At 36.6% G+C, this 16,907-nt stretch overlaps 5 protein-coding genes across 7 annotated transcripts; 3 read left to right on the top strand and 2 right to left on the bottom strand.

Annotated features, from left to right (window-relative positions):
- The first annotated feature begins 47 nt into the window (after window positions 1–47).
- On the top strand, window positions 48–906 carry LOC114532413 (cytochrome c oxidase assembly protein COX20, mitochondrial-like). Of its 2 annotated transcripts, none has more exons than XM_028553912.1 (4): window positions 48–85; window positions 156–261; window positions 336–399; window positions 501–904. In XM_028553912.1, exons 1-4 carry the CDS (start codon window positions 53–55, stop codon window positions 622–624), a joined length of 327 nt encoding a protein of 108 aa, XP_028409713.1. In that variant the 5' UTR covers window positions 48–52; the 3' UTR covers window positions 625–904. The 2 variants fall into 2 exon arrangements, with proteins under 2 accessions (XP_028409713.1, XP_028409711.1); XM_028553910.1 differs by having other exon boundaries at window positions 51–85; window positions 147–261; window positions 501–906.
- Window positions 897–2,408, bottom strand: LOC114532411 (alpha-crystallin B chain-like). Of its 2 annotated transcripts, none has more exons than XM_028553908.1 (2): window positions 2,058–2,265; window positions 897–1,905 (listed from the first exon to the last, which is right to left on the bottom strand). In XM_028553908.1, exons 1-2 carry the CDS (start codon window positions 2,090–2,092, stop codon window positions 1,164–1,166), a joined length of 777 nt encoding a protein of 258 aa, XP_028409709.1. In that variant the 5' UTR covers window positions 2,093–2,265; the 3' UTR covers window positions 897–1,163. The 2 variants fall into 2 exon arrangements, with proteins under 2 accessions (XP_028409709.1, XP_028409708.1); XM_028553907.1 differs by lacking the exon at window positions 2,058–2,265 and adding an exon at window positions 2,277–2,408 and having other exon boundaries at window positions 900–1,905.
- Window positions 2,409–2,545: 137 nt separating this feature from the next.
- LOC114532388 (sec1 family domain-containing protein 1-like) lies at window positions 2,546–8,310 on the bottom strand. The gene is made up of 25 exons (XM_028553878.1): window positions 8,246–8,310; window positions 7,979–8,051; window positions 7,687–7,773; window positions 7,440–7,530; window positions 7,119–7,329; window positions 6,919–7,008; window positions 6,762–6,817; window positions 6,603–6,685; window positions 6,386–6,485; window positions 6,049–6,194; window positions 5,720–5,810; window positions 5,540–5,616; window positions 5,293–5,374; window positions 5,153–5,212; window positions 5,038–5,074; window positions 4,879–4,946; window positions 4,628–4,707; window positions 4,488–4,550; window positions 4,244–4,322; window positions 4,100–4,153; window positions 3,976–4,028; window positions 3,865–3,901; window positions 3,712–3,777; window positions 3,545–3,619; window positions 2,546–3,468 (listed from the first exon to the last, which is right to left on the bottom strand). Exons 1-25 carry the CDS (start codon window positions 8,274–8,276, stop codon window positions 3,436–3,438), a joined length of 1,923 nt encoding a protein of 640 aa, XP_028409679.1. The 5' UTR covers window positions 8,277–8,310; the 3' UTR covers window positions 2,546–3,435.
- A 351-nt stretch (window positions 8,311–8,661) lies between these two features.
- LOC114532516 (WD repeat-containing protein 20-like) lies at window positions 8,662–12,754 on the top strand. Its single transcript, XM_028554032.1, has 4 exons — window positions 8,662–9,048; window positions 10,025–10,207; window positions 10,448–11,485; window positions 11,857–12,754. The coding sequence occupies exons 1-4, from the start codon at window positions 8,725–8,727 to the stop codon at window positions 11,878–11,880; spliced, it is 1,569 nt and encodes a 522-aa protein (XP_028409833.1). The 5' UTR covers window positions 8,662–8,724; the 3' UTR covers window positions 11,881–12,754.
- A 189-nt stretch (window positions 12,755–12,943) lies between these two features.
- On the top strand, window positions 12,944–16,213 carry LOC114532517 (actin-related protein 2-B). Its single transcript, XM_028554033.1, has 10 exons — window positions 12,944–13,082; window positions 13,155–13,265; window positions 13,390–13,548; window positions 13,645–13,701; window positions 13,810–13,882; window positions 14,203–14,339; window positions 14,480–14,565; window positions 14,648–14,711; window positions 14,806–15,084; window positions 15,374–16,213. Exons 1-10 carry the CDS (start codon window positions 13,035–13,037, stop codon window positions 15,539–15,541), a joined length of 1,182 nt encoding a protein of 393 aa, XP_028409834.1. The 5' UTR covers window positions 12,944–13,034; the 3' UTR covers window positions 15,542–16,213.
- The last annotated feature ends 694 nt before the right edge of the window (window positions 16,214–16,907 follow it).

Consider the following 16,907-nt stretch of genomic DNA (forward strand, 5'->3'; position numbering starts at 1 on the left):
CGTCCCATTCTTATTAAGTGTTACATAAAGTACACGCGAAAAATAAACAAACATGGCGGATGATGGGAGCGAATCGCCGGAATCGGTAAGAATATTTTAGAAATTCACTGTAGGACTGAGTATTTATATGTTTTTTAAATTACCGGACCTCACAGGGAAAATGGAGCTGGGATATCCAAAAAATTCCATGTGCCAGAGAATCTCTGTTATTTGGTATTTCGTCTGGATTGGTAATAGGATCTGCAGTTTTTATTAAAACAAGTAAGGATCTCTAAACTCGCTATAAGAATCGACTTGTTTTATCTTATTCAATCTTTAAACACTTCCTTTTATAGAAATAGTACGTAAAGCCTGCGACTATGCGGTTGGGACATTCGCTGTTTTGTCTTTTACTTCATGGTAACTATATTTATATACAGTGAATATAATTTAGATTATTCAATGAATTGCTCAATGCGTTGGTGTCAAATTTTCTTTCACAACATTCTCGGCGACTCTAGGGAAATATGTTCGTACCAGCGTTATAGAAAGAGACAGAAAGTGAGGGAAGCTGTAGGAATGTTGAATGAATATGAACAAAAACGAAAGCAAGGTATGGTTGAAGGTGAACCAACCGAGGCGTAATGTTATGAAATATATTGGCTGGGGATTATGTTCTTGATGTGACATCAAACAGCGATAATTAACTGCTTTGCATAACCTGGCAGTGGAGTATGTAGAGTTGTTAATGGTTAAATGAAACAGCTGAGACGAAAACTGCAATCTAAAAGCAAGACATGTTGAAAACTGAGACATAGTTTATCCAAGAATTCAACTTTGACGACATCATGTTGTATTAGTAAATATGGAGAATAAATTCACCTTGTGATGCATATATTATTATTGTATAGTTTCCTGGAATACAATTAAAGCTATAGCAAGCAGAACAGACTTTGTTCTTTTGTTTTAAAGACAGCAATAGCAGTCAATTTACATGATTATGTCAAAATATTAACTAGTTTGGTAACATATAGTATCACTTGCTTCTTAAATGATAAAATGCAATTAGTAATCTGGAAGCATCAGAGAAACGTTGCATCAAGCATCGATGCCTATAACAATCATTGATCTTTGATTTAGCAAAGCAGTTCAAAAATGAACAATGCAATTATGAATGGCAAAAGCTACTCATTCTTGGCTTGTGCATCTTGTTGGATTTCAATTTTCTTCTCTTCAAGAGCTGGTGGTGGCTTCTTATTAGCCTCAATACTTAGAACACCATCTTTCCCAAACCTTGATATCAATGAATTCACATCCACCTCTGTAGGCAATGAAATGCGACGTCTGAACTGTCGATGTGTGAAGTGACCTTCCTCTTCCATCTTATGCTCTGCGGAAACCATAAGCTCTTTGCCTTTTACACGGACATTAACCTCTTCTGGTTTGTAGCCAGCAAGGTTGAACTTCAACGACAATTTGGTATCATCAGTTTCATCTACACCTAAGGCCGGATCTCGGGACAGCAACTTACACTTTTTCATGGCTTCAATTTGCAGCACCCCATCTTGGGAGATTCTCGACTTCACTGACAATGGGTCTGTATCTTCAGGTAGGCTATAGCTTCTATGGAATTCAGACGCATCATAACCATACTCATTTTCGGCATAATGTTTCCCTGAGACCAGTACTTTGCCATTTTCAACCTTGCAACTAACTTCCTCCGGTTTGTAATGGCTGACATCAAGTTGGGCAATCAGCAGCTTGTTGCTGTCTTGAGATCTAGATCTTTGCAGTTGCCTCTGCTGTGTGCTTGACTGGTTTCCTTGGTAACCCATGTATCGAGGATTACGGTAACGAACTGGTGGAAATGTCATGTCAAACATTTCGTCAATAGTATCAGCGAAAGAAGGAGACTCATCATAAAAACTAAAGACCAAGAATAGGTTATATAAGAGCAATCGTGTCATCAGAGAGCAGCACTATGAACATAAAATGTATTCATTAAACCTACCAATAGCTACCAACTAGTTCTAAAACTCCTATAAAGTTAGAGAGACAAACATAACTGTTGTACTTACGAATTAAAGAGCGAATCTATTGTTTCTAAAGACATTATTTTAAATACACTGTTCTTCTTTCATATAAATCCCACGTAGTTTGTTCGATCCCTGTCCATGTAAACACAAAACCAACTTGACCTTGCAAACAACCAAGCGACCTCCAGCCAGTGTTTAAAAATTTTAACATATCCTGTAGTTTTAAAGACAAAAAGGGATGCAAAAAGCTAATTTACTCACCGATAGGGGTTCTGCAATGGTATATCGAAGAACGCCATGCTGAAACGGATCAAAAGGAGCTATATTTGTCCTTGAGAACAAAGTTGAAACTTGAAAATATTTGAGATTGTTCTGACTTCACTTCTTTCCGGTTTCACATCGCCACAAACGTTATCACGCATGCGCGTCTATAATGCAACGCCAGCGATCGAAGATAAAGAAATCGAAAAATTACAGTAAATGTATTGACAAGGAAGAAAAACACTTTAAAGTTTAATGGAAGATAACATTGATATACGAATAAATATCTCATATATTGTGTATTGTGTAACAATATGTAATTAAGAATTGAAATAATAAAAATATTTTTGACATCAGCGACTGTTCGTTGTCACCCTTTTGTATACCAACTTTTATCCTCCTTTTAGTCTTAGGCCATTCCCACTCCCCCTCCAGATAAGCGCGGTGTAGATATATATTAATATTATGGATAGATCGATGTCTTATGCAAAATCGGTGTAGTTGAGTGATTTGTTGGAGATTGAAACCTTTACTCTATATTAATTTATAACCAGGGAGCAGCGTGGCAGCGTCTTCAAATAACTTAGCATCAAATGTGGTTTTACAACTGCCTAAAATAGACAAAACTGTCAAAACACTTCTCGACGTTTCGACCTGAGGGCCTTCGTCAGGAGAGTTACGTAGTATGGAGAGAGTTAGTATCATACTAACTCTCCTGGCAAAAGCCCCTTCGGTCGAGAAGTGTTTTGTCACAATAGGCAGTTGTTATACTCTATATTAATTTAGCATATTTACAATTTGACATTTAAAGCTTCACCATAGGCAGCCCAATGGCGACTCGCGTGTTCAGGCAATGTAGGCATTATATAGTATATATATATATATATATATATATATATATATATATATATATATATATATATATATATCCTATATATATACATATAGCTTCACAAACCCACAATGAACTTAAACCAACCGCCCATATTACGTTTTCACCTTTAGTTTTCACCTTTAGTTCTTCCTCGCGACAGAACTTAATCGTTGAGCTACCTTACCTAGTCCTAGTGAATTTAGCCGAAAAAGCTTGAAATTATTCTTCTAAACGTTTGGAATTATATTTCCAAACCATTGTGACACAGAGTGTTTAGAAATACAACTAAGATTGAGGATCCCGTCCTAGATGGTCCAACTAGAAAACAAAAAAAAGAGAATCACAAAGTACTAGACATTTTTTTCCTAATTCAAAACTATTGTTTTTTCTTTACCTGTTTTACAAACTGTGCGGCGTTGAAGATCTCACTGGCTCCATAAACGATCGTTTTAGGGTTTGAAGGATTACGCTTTATCAAATGACAGCAAAAAGGGAGAAATTTGTGTTAAACTTTATTTAACCAAAACATCGATGAACTGTTTGATAAAGTTGTATTTCTACCATGGCATAGTCGACCAAATTCTGATATTCAATGTAATTCCCTCCACCAACAATAAAGACGATAGCCTATTTAAAACAAAAGAGAATGGCCGTTTCGAGCTATGGTCCATTAATTCCTTAGTAGTTGTATGTACTTGCATATAATTTGTGTACCTCTTGAAACGGCGTCTTGTTTCGTGGTATGGAAGAGCTGCAATAATATTAAAAATTTCATAAAATTCGTGCAAACATGAAGTAGGAAATCTTGATAATTCTTGAACAAACCTGTCAGTGGAGCGGAGCATTTTTGGATCAAAATATTTGTAGTCATCAATATCCTAAAAAAAAGGGTTTTCAAAATTACAAAAGGACGAGATATGGTTGATACAACACAAAATAGAATACCCACTGCAGTTGACTTGACCTCCATGACAGAGTCAACGATTCTTGTAACTGGCAAGTTCTAAATGAAATGACACCATGGAAATGGACTGAGGTAAAAGATTACAAAATATATCTCAAGGTAATGGTCACGATATCTCTCGATGGGTACCTTATTTCCAACAACCAAGTTCTTCACACCCTCCATCACAAACTGAGAGCTCGTACCAATAATTTTTGAGAACATAGCGCTTGAATATAAAATTTAAAACTTGCATTTTTGGAATAAAAATATCAACTATAAAAACGCGCTTAGGGTTCACTCATCTGATAACACACTTGATGTAGCCAGAATGATGAACTTCCTTGGGTAACGACAACGTTAAGTGAATATAAAATACAATACAGAAACACACCTGTACGTATTTTGTCCACCGCCACCCGACTGAACTGGCCCGGAGGTCATTTTTGTAAAAGCCCTGGTAAAATATAAAATACACGGGAAATTGTAAACGTCTATAGATATTAATGTTTTCTCAAAAGTGCGAGTACTTACTTCCATTTCTTGATGTAATTCAAAGCATTGAGGTCAGACCCAGCGTCTTGTAATGCTGATGAGTACTGGTCAAATTCAGCCTGAATGTGAACAAAAACTTTAGCTAAGCGAGTTTTATCAAACGAGTTTTATCAAACGAGTTTTATCAAACGAGTTTTGTACACTTGGCAGCCAGAAATGGACACCTTTACGGAAGCAATTAAGTTTCATAAAAACTCATTCAATAATTGAAATGTTCGGTTTTAACTTACAGCAGACATTGTTGGTCCAGAAATATAAAATATCATAAACAGTCTTAATTTATCTTCAGGAGTACCAGCTGAAAAAAGAAAAACGCGAGCATCACTGCATGTTTACGAGATGTAAAGTGTTGAATCAAGCATGCACCGTGAATAAAGAACACAACAAACCCTCTGGATCTTGTATAAACTCTAAAACAGATTTATCCTGGAGGAAAAGGAACAAATTTTAGTATCCATTCAGTTTACCGAAGAAAATTTGTTCGTATATATGTTTAGTGTTTACCAATCTTTGATTGCTCATAATTTTCTCTTCTGATTCAAAATACGTGTCAAGATGCCGTTGCTACAGAACAAGCAAAAAACCATCCGTGACTTTGTGGAGAGCGAAGCATTACGGTGAAAATAAAGATCGTAGATATTCACCTTGATTTGATCAAGTAGAGCGGTTGCAATATTTGTATGCTGGTCGATTATTCTTTTCTTCTCCAGCAGTTCTGGTAACGAGCTTTAAAATACAAAGAAGAATAAACACACGGCATCATTGATGTACTAAGGCTGGAGTAATAATCGTCAGGCATCTCATATTCGCCCTATAATTACGTATATATTTTCATCACAAACATACGAACGATTGTCGTTCAATTTTCCCTCAAATTTAATCAAAATATACCTCACAGCAGACGTTAGTTTTGAAGTATGGTCGCTCATCAAATCGCTAATGGCTCCTTCATCACTGTCGTCTAAGCCCTAAAAATATTGGTTCATGTTAGAAAACTTGTGTGTATAAGACAGACGAAAACTTGTGTATATAAGACGGACGGATAGACAAATTCTATTCAGTGATGATTACCATTATATTTTTCAATCGCTTGACTTCTCCCTCGGACTCCTTATATTCATCCAGCTCCTTCTGTATTGATTCAGCGACGTTAGGAAACGGACTAAACGAAACCATGTTAAATAATACACCAGTTCTCTCGAATACCGCATAAAAATAGCGTAAAATATTTGGTTAATTTTGAGAATAGGCATAAAGCATCATATGAAAAAGGAGCTGGTCACGTTGAAACACTAGAACAGATCGTTCGTTCAATTTCTATCTGAAAAAACGCGACGAAAACGTTTTCCATACACTGATTTAAGTTACGCACGGCTACACAACGCTGCTGTCATTTTTACCTTCCCCGATGGTTATTCCAGAAAGTATCATTTGAACCGAGGTCGTATGATTTAGTTTTCGCTGGTTTGGGTCGTGGATGGCCGTGTTCCGTGGGTCCGTTATCCGGCGAGCTTTCCTTTATCACGACACGGTTTAGATGAAGATCCTGGGGAGAGGAAAAGAAATATTTTTTTGGACTGAGAATTGATAGAGGAATACAAGAAACTAAATAGATTCTATTTAGAATACTAAAGAGATTCCTCACACTCTACCCTTAATCCTTGCTTATCTACGTTGATTCGTACAACCATCGTTCACAAAAAAGATAAACCTGTATAGGGGACAAGCAGTTCTTACCAAAACGTCATGGCACAAGGCTTGATAGGTCCAGGTGTGATGTAATGGTGTACAAAGATCAATGTTTCTATCCAATATGATTAACACAGGTCGCTGAAAACTAGAAAGTTCAAATTATTTTTTATTGTGGAAGTGTTGTATAATTTTTGGTTCAACAAGAATCTTTGAATTTTCAAAGCAATCCGAATTATTTCCGCAGAAATTTGTGGCACTGTACCTAAATTGACCGGTGCTCATATCACCAGCAAATAAGCTATTTCTAGCATCACGTAGATTCTCACGTAATTTTTTATCTAAAGCCTGGAACAAGAGAACAATATAAGTTGCATCTGAAAAATATTATTGCAAAAAATAGTTGTCTTGTAAAGAGTATTACCTCTGCTACAATCTCAGCCGCATTTCCTCTGGGACAACGGATAACAGGAACTGTGCCTGATAAAAAATATTATTTAATATTGTTGTACAAGTTAGCATGAAGTCATCTGTCTTTTAAAAGCAACTATATTGAATACACTGCATCATTCAAGTCATACCTAGAGTCACTAAGAATGAGAATAAACTGTCCACTAATGTATCACGGATATTTTCAATGTCTGTGTCTTTAGCATCAGGTCTGTTTAAAGCTAAAGAAATGAAAAAAGTGTGTTTAAGAACTCTGAGTAGTTAGTAATCAAATTGATCACTACATTTATATATATTTCCAATAATCTTCTATTTCATCAAATGCTCTCACCATAATATGATATTGAGTCTCGTTCTTGGTATCGTGTTGTGAACATATTCTCTTCCAATGATATGAAGTTCAAGTATTGATCAAAAACCTTTGACACTTGGCTGACACAATCACCTTGTAAGACCGCAGTCGCCAAATCCTCTAACTGTCGTCTCATGATTGCAGTTATGAAATTCAAGTAATACGACTCATAACATTGATTTCGACAATCCTAAGATGAGGTTAACTACTTTGTAAATTTGTAATGCTGCAAAAAAAGTCTGTTACACGCAAAACCAGTCAACCATGCATACAGTATACTGTCATCTGCTGTCCATATACCTGACATATTCTTTTAATATTTTCCTCCGTAGGAAGGACAAAATATACAGCAGGCACATCAGGAATTGCATCCCTGTCTGAATGAAGTAATCTGCAACAAAAATTGAGGAAAACTTTTATGAATGAATTTAATGCAACTAACTAGTCTAGTTGTTATGAAAGCCTTTCCATTAAAAATTATCTCATTGAAAAGGCAGGTATTTAGTGATTTATGAGCAAAATTACATTCAATTTGGTTACCACTCACAAGTGCAAGGTAACACCAAGTTCTCTCAATTCAGCCACAGTTAGCAGAGGTGATATAATGTCCTGGCCATAACGATCATAAACCAAACCAAAAAAATTATGTCAGCAAGGCCTCTCCAGCTCAGTTTGATATATATTTTTCTCAAGGGTACAAACATCAACTTATTTATATTCAATTCCAGACTTCTTGGAAGCCCTTAGAAGATATATATGTACTGCTATGATGCTATCAGCGTTATGGTAATTTATTTAAGTATACTGAACAAATATTCTTTTGTACAACATTGATCCGTACTTTCCAAACAGGCTCACTAGAGGCAGTTTTTCTTGGTACATCATTCAAATTTATCATTCGTTTCAGACACTCTATACAATAAAATTTTAGAAAAATTATTTTCAAAGTTTCTTTACTTTACACTGCAGATAAATTATATCAAAACCATCTTAGAGCAATGTAAAGAGCATATTTTAATAGCCTAAACTATCCTATATTAATGCCAAACATATGCGGGAAATCGTTAAATTTGGTGGAAGAAAAAAGTGCAAAAACTGCTGCCTACCAATTTGTTTCGTTCGAATACTGGCCGCCATCTTGCACTGTTGACTTGGCACTGAACATGCGCAGATGAGTTTCGTGCATGTTCTTTAACTTTGCCACGTCAAAGTTTCTTCTCAGAATTATATTGTAAAGCCAAATAGTAAAGCCTGCAAAACTCCTAACAAGAGATAAATTTCTGAATGCAATATTCGAAGGTTAATAATTTATTGAATCTAATATCAAAATAGTAATATTTCAGGCAAGAACAAATTGATTGAATATCCCTTTACCAGCCTCTTTACTGATTCAATATCTGAATTGAATAAAGTTTTTGATGAGTTTAAGAAAACGCCTTTTTGTGGGAGAGTACACAGATCAGTGAGAGTACATCTTTAGTGCAATCGACGGTATTGCGAAATCCTGGAAAAACGACGCTCTGACGAGTTATCACGAGTGAGATTTCTCGGATAGTTCTCGAGGAATGTTCGTAATGTTGATGTAATGCCGCTAGGACGGGTGGGCGCTGCAAGCGAAACTTTGCAAAATGGAGAAGATTCGAAAACTGTATTTTCTTTGATGGCTGCGTCTGTAAAATCAAACGCATCTCATGATGTCAAGAATCGATTTGCTACGAAAGAAGGGGTGTATACGTTGATGAACTTGTCCGAATATTGTAGACCAAATAGGCTTCCCTACACTGTACAGCATCCATTTCCCGTAAGAATCTCGTTTGTCACTTTGAAGGAGAAAGACTGCAGTTCAGACAGAATTGCTTTTAATGTTGGCAAAGAATTGTATGTCTACGTCTACAAGGGTGTCAAAAAGGTTGGTTTAAGCCGTAGGAAATCTTTTACTTCAGTCAGAGTGTAGTTATTAGCTAGATCACAAATGAAATATGAGCTTTTCTAGTACTGACAATGTAGAAGTTTGGAAAGAATTTTGGTTGTTCTGCTTAATTGTTTTAATACATGAGCGAATTTTCCGCCTTTGCTAATGTATTAGCACTGAGATTTTGACTGACTGAACAGAAAGGGATTATAAAAGTCAAATAAAAAGTTATTATTTCTGGTTAAAGGCATCTGGCTTTTCCTAACCCAATGTTTATTTGATAAATAATTATCAATCTTTGAAGATAGTGTTCCAACAGTAAATACCAGAAGAACGTACGGTACAAATCCTGATATATTTTTTCTGTTAGCCAAGATCACATATAAATAAATTTCCCATCTTCAAGAAGAAGTTTATTTTTTGAAAGTAATACTTATGGGTCCTGGTATAAGAGTAAATTCAAAGCAAATATTTTTTCCTTTTAAAACATAATTGTAAAAAATGACAAAAACTTACATTCGTTAATTTTTTCTAACTTCTATACATTGGTTTAATATTGACCTATTGGACAATATGTCCTTCTTTGTGCAGTTTTATTACGATGATGTCTGTGTTAAAGTTTGCTAACATCTGAGATATTGGCTTGAAATATTTCCCAACAACTTTAATTGGTTTATTAACTGTTTGCGATATATCACTTTATCTTATTTCCTGTGAAAGGTAGCACTGTAATTGGGAATCACATCTACATCAGTGTGGACAGACGTCAGCAAAAAAGAAAGTGTTTTTGAATGAGCAAACAGAGAAAACAGATGGCTCATTCAATGTGTTGTTTGTGTAAATACACAAATTTAGTTAATAATCATTTCATGAATAATCTGCTGTTTTCCATTCAAGAGGCACAGTAGATGAATTTTGTGTACTGATGAGCATGATATCAAGCCATAACTGTTATTTTTCTTTTACAAAACAGGCTGCAGATTTAAACAAACCTCTTGACAAGCGAGGCTACAAAGGAACGTTTCCAACATGTCATGACTTCAACCTGCCAACAAGGAGTATTCAATTTCTTGAACTAATCATTGGGTTCTCTGCTGGACAGATTCAACTTATTGATCCAATTGGACATGATTTGAATAAACTTTATAATGAAGAGGTAAGGAAGACAAGATCTTGGCAAGGCTTAGAGTGCCCTAATGCATGCTTTTCGAATGCCTCAATTGACAATGATTTTTCTTGATTACCCAGTATATTATCCAGTTAATCATTCACTTATTAAGCTCTGGTATATCTTAGTGTGACTGAAAGTATTTACACATGTTCAATGTTTCATGCAAAGGCCTTTCTTTTGAGTACCATCATAGGACATTCAAGCAAGCAGTTCTTCTTATTTTAGCGACAAGTGGACAAGGCGTCTGTGAAATGTATAAAATGGATCCCAGGATCTGAGAACTTATTCTTGGCAGCATATGATAGTGGCAATATGTATGTGTATAATAAGGAGAACCCTTCTCTGCCAGATGCACCAACATTCTCTTTGCTAAAACAAGGACCAGGTTTTCAAATCTTTGGAAACAAAACAAAGACTCTTGGGAATCCTGTGTGCAAGTGGACAATTGGCAAAGGAAGTATTAATGAGTTTGCTTTCTCACCTGACTGTAAACATTTGGCGGTTGTTAGCCAAGATGGCTACTTGCGAATCTTTGATTTTGATGGTCAGTCATTAAATGGGATAATGCGTAGCTATTTTGGTGGGCTACTCTGCGTATGTTGGAGTCCTGATGGAAAGTATGTTGTTACTGGTGGAGAGGACGATTTGATTACAGTGTTCTCGTTTTATGAGAACCGAGTTATTGCAAGGGGAGTCGGGCATCAGTCTTGGGTAGGTATGGTACGTTTTGACCCTTACCTAACGAGCGTTAGTGGTGGGGGAACCATGGACGACAGTGATGATGAAGGGACAGAACGGGACATCCGTAATTCCACGTACAGCGAGAGACATAGTACTGTTGATATGGATAGACCTAATGCGTCATACAGGTTTGGTTCAGTAGGTCAAGATACTATGCTATTACTATGGGACCTGACAGAGGATGTCTTGAAACCAATAAAGCCTAGAACTCGTAGTTTACGGGCGCAATCTTGTCACACGGGGAACAACGTCCCCAATGGTCCTTCCAAAGAAGTGAACCATGTCAGAAACTATATAACGACGCACAATTTAAGTTCGTCTGTTGAACAGTTATTAGATCTTGATGATAAATCATTTGGGTCAGTTATTTGCCCTGTGTTTGATGATGTTCCACAGTTGGAACCACTGGTAGCGAAGAAGATCTCAATGGAAAGACTGTGTGGGCTGGAGTTCCGAGAAGACTGTTTAATAGTTGCTTGTCAGGAGGGGTATATCAGTACATGGGCAAGACCAGGCAAAGGGGTGAGTATCAATGCAAGCATCTATAAAAATGCTGACTCCTTAATTGCTACTGGGCAGTCACTTCCCCTTTAAGTTCAGCCTGCTATACAACATCTTCCTCAATTGAGAAACTCCAGTGTGCTTGACTGTCCAAATGATGCCTGGCTTTTCTTGCTATAAAACTAAAAAAAATAGATAACCTCGCTATGACTGCATAACCAATGTGTTACAATTTACAAACTAACCTATTGTTCTGATAATACTGTTTGTCTAATCTGTTTTGTTCCTATTGTGAAAGGGAAACTTTACAACATCTTTACACCACTGGTAACCTGAGGCAGTTGGACCTGAGCATGATTATAATATATTAAAACATTCTTTCTTTTTTTCAGGCAAGTCCTGGAACAGTGGTCTAGCACTAATATTTGTGATTGCATAGATAACAAATGAATTTTGACAATTTCATAAATGTACTTGTTGTATAATAAATCATAGTTAGTAAAATCAACTCAAAGATGGCCGCCATAGAGTTCTTGGCTTAACTTATAACAATTGTCAGAATAACTACCAAAGCGTCCTGTTATTTCAAGATGGAGTCGGTTTTCTTTAGTGAACTGCAGGATCTTTTATCGCATGCAACTAGTGGACATGAATTAGGTAGCAAGTGGATGGAAAAACTCGCTGTAAAATCACCATGAGCGTGAAGCCGGATAAATACCTAGAAAGACGGGCTTTACATGATTTGTATGAGGCTCTCCGTCTCGCATGCTTATAGGCCTGGTCCTCGAGGTTCTATTTCATTTAAAGCCCTACTTTCGAGGCGTTTATCCGTCCTACAATTATTATTACATTTACAGCAATGTCTTATTAGAACAGTGTTAGCATATCACATCACAGGATATGTGTAATAAACGTTCAAGTGTTATAAAATTAGCATGCAGTAAAAACCCACATAATACTTACGTACAATTTTGGTATGTAATGACTGAATGCCCCAAAAGCCCACAACCGTTTTTTAGCCCCGAAAAGTTTAGCTTCTTATATATGCGGGGTTTAACTGTAGATATCTGTTGTTTTATGGCGAAGGCTAAGCTGGTGAAATTACATTTGACCGCCGTATTCATTTGTATAAGAAAACTGTAATTAAACTAGTACGGATGTAAACTATAAAACATTTTAGGCAAAAAACATGATTTTTAGATGACGTTTAATATAAACACGCGTGAAATCTTGAAATATTTTGCGTCGAAATGTGGCAGATTTACATGTAATAAAAACAAAAGCGGGAGTCTCCTGAGGAAATTTGAAAGTGAAATATATGCGCGCAACTCGGATATTCCTGTTTTTCTACACTCCATTTTAAGCTTATAAAATTACTGGCCTCTCTAATTGCAAACTTTTCAAACTTCCATTTTCGGTAATGAGCGCGCATGGAAGTGACGTCATTTGAGTGCGGAGGAGCCTGGGCCATAGTAAACGGGGCGGTGGAAAACGGAAGCCCGGTTTGCTGCCATCTTGCCCTCAGAGTGAGTTTAAACTCCGCAAAACAAAGCTAAATTTTCTCTTTACAATGGATTCAAAAGGGCACAAAATTGTTGTATGTGATAATGGAACTGGGGTATGTATCCTGAGCAGGTTTTACGGCGTATTTTAGGCGATAACAGCCTGAATATTTGGTTGTACATTTTAGTTCGTGAAATGTGGATTTGCAGGATCCAACTTTCCAGAACACATATTCCCATCGATGGTTGGACGACCTATTATCCGTTCGACTGCAAAAGTCGGTGACATAGAAGTGAAGGTATTGTTGTTTTTATTCTCGGTCCAATTTATCCACTTCCCACTCTTGTTAGGCTGAAATTAAACGAATAATTGCATAACTTCTGCCTTGGGTTAATATATCTACACTTCCTGTTCATTGGCAGGATTTGATGGTCGGGGACGAAGCTAGTCAACTTAGACATATGTTAGAATGTAATTATCCTATGGATAACGGCATTGTACGCAGCTGGGATGATATGAAACACGTTTGGGATTACACATTTGGGCCCACAAAATTAAACCTTGATACCAAGAACTGCAAGGTATTGTATTGAAGTGTTTCACTATTGTCTGCTTTGTACTATCGGCAGTTAATCCCAAAGCTATTCTTGTTTATACTCATGCATGTTTATCTACAGGTTTTACTGACTGAACCACCTATGAATCCAATGAAAAATCGAGAAAAAATGATTGAGGTTTGTTTAAGCTAAATATAATAAACAAAAATGCAAAATTCAGACTGAGTTTGTTTACATTTTTTTTAATATCCAAGAAATATTTCATTTCCTTGTTCCTTTCAAAAGGTTATGTTTGAGAACTATGAGATGGCTGGTGTTTACATTGCTATACAAGCCGTCTTGACATTATATGCGCAAGGTATGGTATTGTGTTCATTTCAAAAAACAACTTAAATTGTAACAAAATGTTACACCAGACATGAATAATGTTTCTAGTCCCTACTTCTTAAACTTACTTCTAAAAGGACAAAAAAGGATGCACAGGTCAAGTACATTGTAACAATATGTACACTTAAGGAAGCTAGCTGTTGTGTTGTCTCAGACAGAGCTTCCACTTTTTATATGTAATAATTCCTTGCCAATCCTCATTACATCATCAATACTTTCTCCATGGAGGCAAGTGAACCCTTGTATAACAGGGTCAGCTAGTTATGTATCTGATGGTTTTGTTTATACCAGGCTTGTTGACCGGAGTGGTTATTGATTCTGGAGATGGTGTCACCCATATCTGTCCAGTTTACGAAGGTTTCGCTTTACCACATTTGACACGAAGACTTGACATAGCTGGACGAGATATCACCAAGTATTTAATCAAAGTAAGCTTTGGATAGAAAGCTCTGGTTTTAGAAGTTGGCCCAGATGTTAAAGTTTATATAATATTATATCAGGAAGCATATATAACCACACCACATTTTTGTGAAAAAGTATCCTTGAATTGTGAATATCTGTTTTGTAGCTTCTATTGCTAAGAGGATATGCATTCAACCACACAGCTGACTTTGAGACTGTTCGTATGATGAAGGAGAAGTTATGTTATGTTGGGTATGCTGCTGATACTGTCTGGTGTTACTAAACACAGAAAAATAGATCCAATACTTACATATCAATGTCTCCTATAATTTAGCTACAATATTGAACAGGAGCAGAGGCTTGCAACAGAAACAACAGTGCTTGTTGAACAATACACGGTAAATGTTAAGAATAAGATATTTCTGGACTCCACAAGGTAACCAAAGTGCGGTTTCTTACATGCTAATGATGCTATTACCACTTTCTCTTCAGCTACCAGATGGTCGTGTTGTGAAAGTGAGTGGTGAAAGATTTGAGGCACCAGAAGCTCTATTCCAACCTCATCTCATCAATGTGGAAGGTGTTGGAATGGCGGAGTTGTTATTTAACACAATCCAAGCGGCCGATATTGACACCAGGATGGAATTCTACAAGCACATTGTTCTGTCAGGTGGTTCAACCATGTATCCTGGATTACCAAGTCGATTGGAAAGAGAGATTAAGCAACTGTACTTGGAGAGAGTATTGAAAGGAGATGGATCCAAGTTAGCTGTAAGTATACTCTTGGATAAACCTTCATAAGAAATGGCTCAAGGATTTGAAGGCTGCCCTAAGTGCTGCATGTTAATGATTCTATCAGATGCAAATAGCAAACTATCAAAGCCTCCGGGATTGCATGAAGTGGCTTTCCTAGTGGAAAGTAAATCTTTAGACCTGTAGCCATACACAAGCTAGAAGAGCCTCAGCCTCAGAAGATGAAGGTTTATACTTTATAATAATAAGTCAATAGAGTGAAATGGGTAAGAAAAATGAATTCAACTTCCTCACGCATTTCATGTAGAAATTCAAGATCCGTATTGAAGATCCACCTCGTAGAAAGCATATGGTCTTCCTTGGTGGTGCTGTGTTGGCAGACATCATGAAAGACAAAGATAACTTCTGGATAACTAAACAAGAATACCAAGAAAAGGGGACGAAATGTCTCGAAAAACTTGGAGTCAGTGTCTAAAATTATAATAAACACAGGACAGTAACGTCAATATTGTAAAATGGAAAAGCTATTTTTCTCGGGTTTAATTTACCTGAATTTTTTTCTACTCATCATGATTTAGGCAAATATGCAAGTACTAACCAGACACAAATTCGTATTTGAGATAAATCAAGTCACAATAATTTACTAAAGAGGATCATTTAACTAAATGCAGAACGGTTTTTCTGCATTTATCGTGCATGGAATGAATGAACTAAGCGTTGATTTCGATGTATTTAAACGAAGTGAAAATTTCATATTTAGATTCTGCAGGTTGAAAATACAATTCCTTTGTGCATATGTGATGTCATGGTCACAAAAAATTTAAATTGGAGCGAATTCCAGTTGTTAAAAGCACAGCTATTTTTTGGGCTTCAGATTTTGAACAATAAGTTTCTCAATGTATGTATATTTGCAGTTTTGAGGCTTGAGAAAAAAGCACTTCGACTTTGGTATAGATTTAAGTTGGCAGCGTTGAAGCAACTGTTGAAGGTGTTCCCAGCCTTTTGAATTGTAGTTGACGAACACTGTAATGTTATCACATTTAATACGCCTCATTATCTAAACTTTTCCTTGCGGTTGTTCATGATAATCTAATATGTAAATTGAATTTTATAAAAAAATTTGAATAAATTTCTTGTTTTGTTTTGATGTATGTTGCCTTTTGAGATCAGTAGATAGTTACTCAGTACTCACCCTATTGCTCAGAGATTTGGGGATTACTGACCACTGTTACTACGAAAGGTGACGTCACTGTTTGGACCCAGTCTCACATTGACGCATAAGCGTAGATGCTAGGACTGACATAGCGTTGATTATATTTACGCCCTTCTAACTACCAAGCCAGCCAGGTTTATGAAAACTGTCACGATAGATAGTGGTCACAGCTTCCAAATCCTTGAGTATTTCACAGCCATTTGTGCTCCTCACTTAAACACAAAACTGCCTACCAAATCCTTATTTACAGCCCACCCATAAACCACAGCAGGTCAACAAAACTGTGTGGTATTCTTGTCAACAAATATTCGTGCGTGAGTCTTCAACCTGGCAACAATAAAAATGGTAAAGTCTTTGTTGAAACGCCGGAAAAAACAAACGACAAGAAAGAAAAAATTGCATATTGCCTCGAGGCAAGAAAAGACTCGCCCAATGCCGTGGGAAGGAAAATATTTCACACGACGCACTCGGGATCCACAATTCATTACATGAAAACACCCCCCTGCTGTTGTCACCAATCTCACGAGATCATTCACAGGCATTAAGAACAGAACTCATTTTAACAGAAACCGCAGGCAGAAACATCTTGTTTCACAGACGAATGTCTGCATATGTTTGCATATCTTTC

This window comes from Dendronephthya gigantea, unplaced genomic scaffold, assembly GCF_004324835.1.
Source record: "Dendronephthya gigantea isolate DGI-Jeju-01 unplaced genomic scaffold, DenGig_1.0 000079F, whole genome shotgun sequence".
Lineage (NCBI taxonomy): Eukaryota > Metazoa > Cnidaria > Anthozoa > Malacalcyonacea > Nephtheidae > Dendronephthya > Dendronephthya gigantea.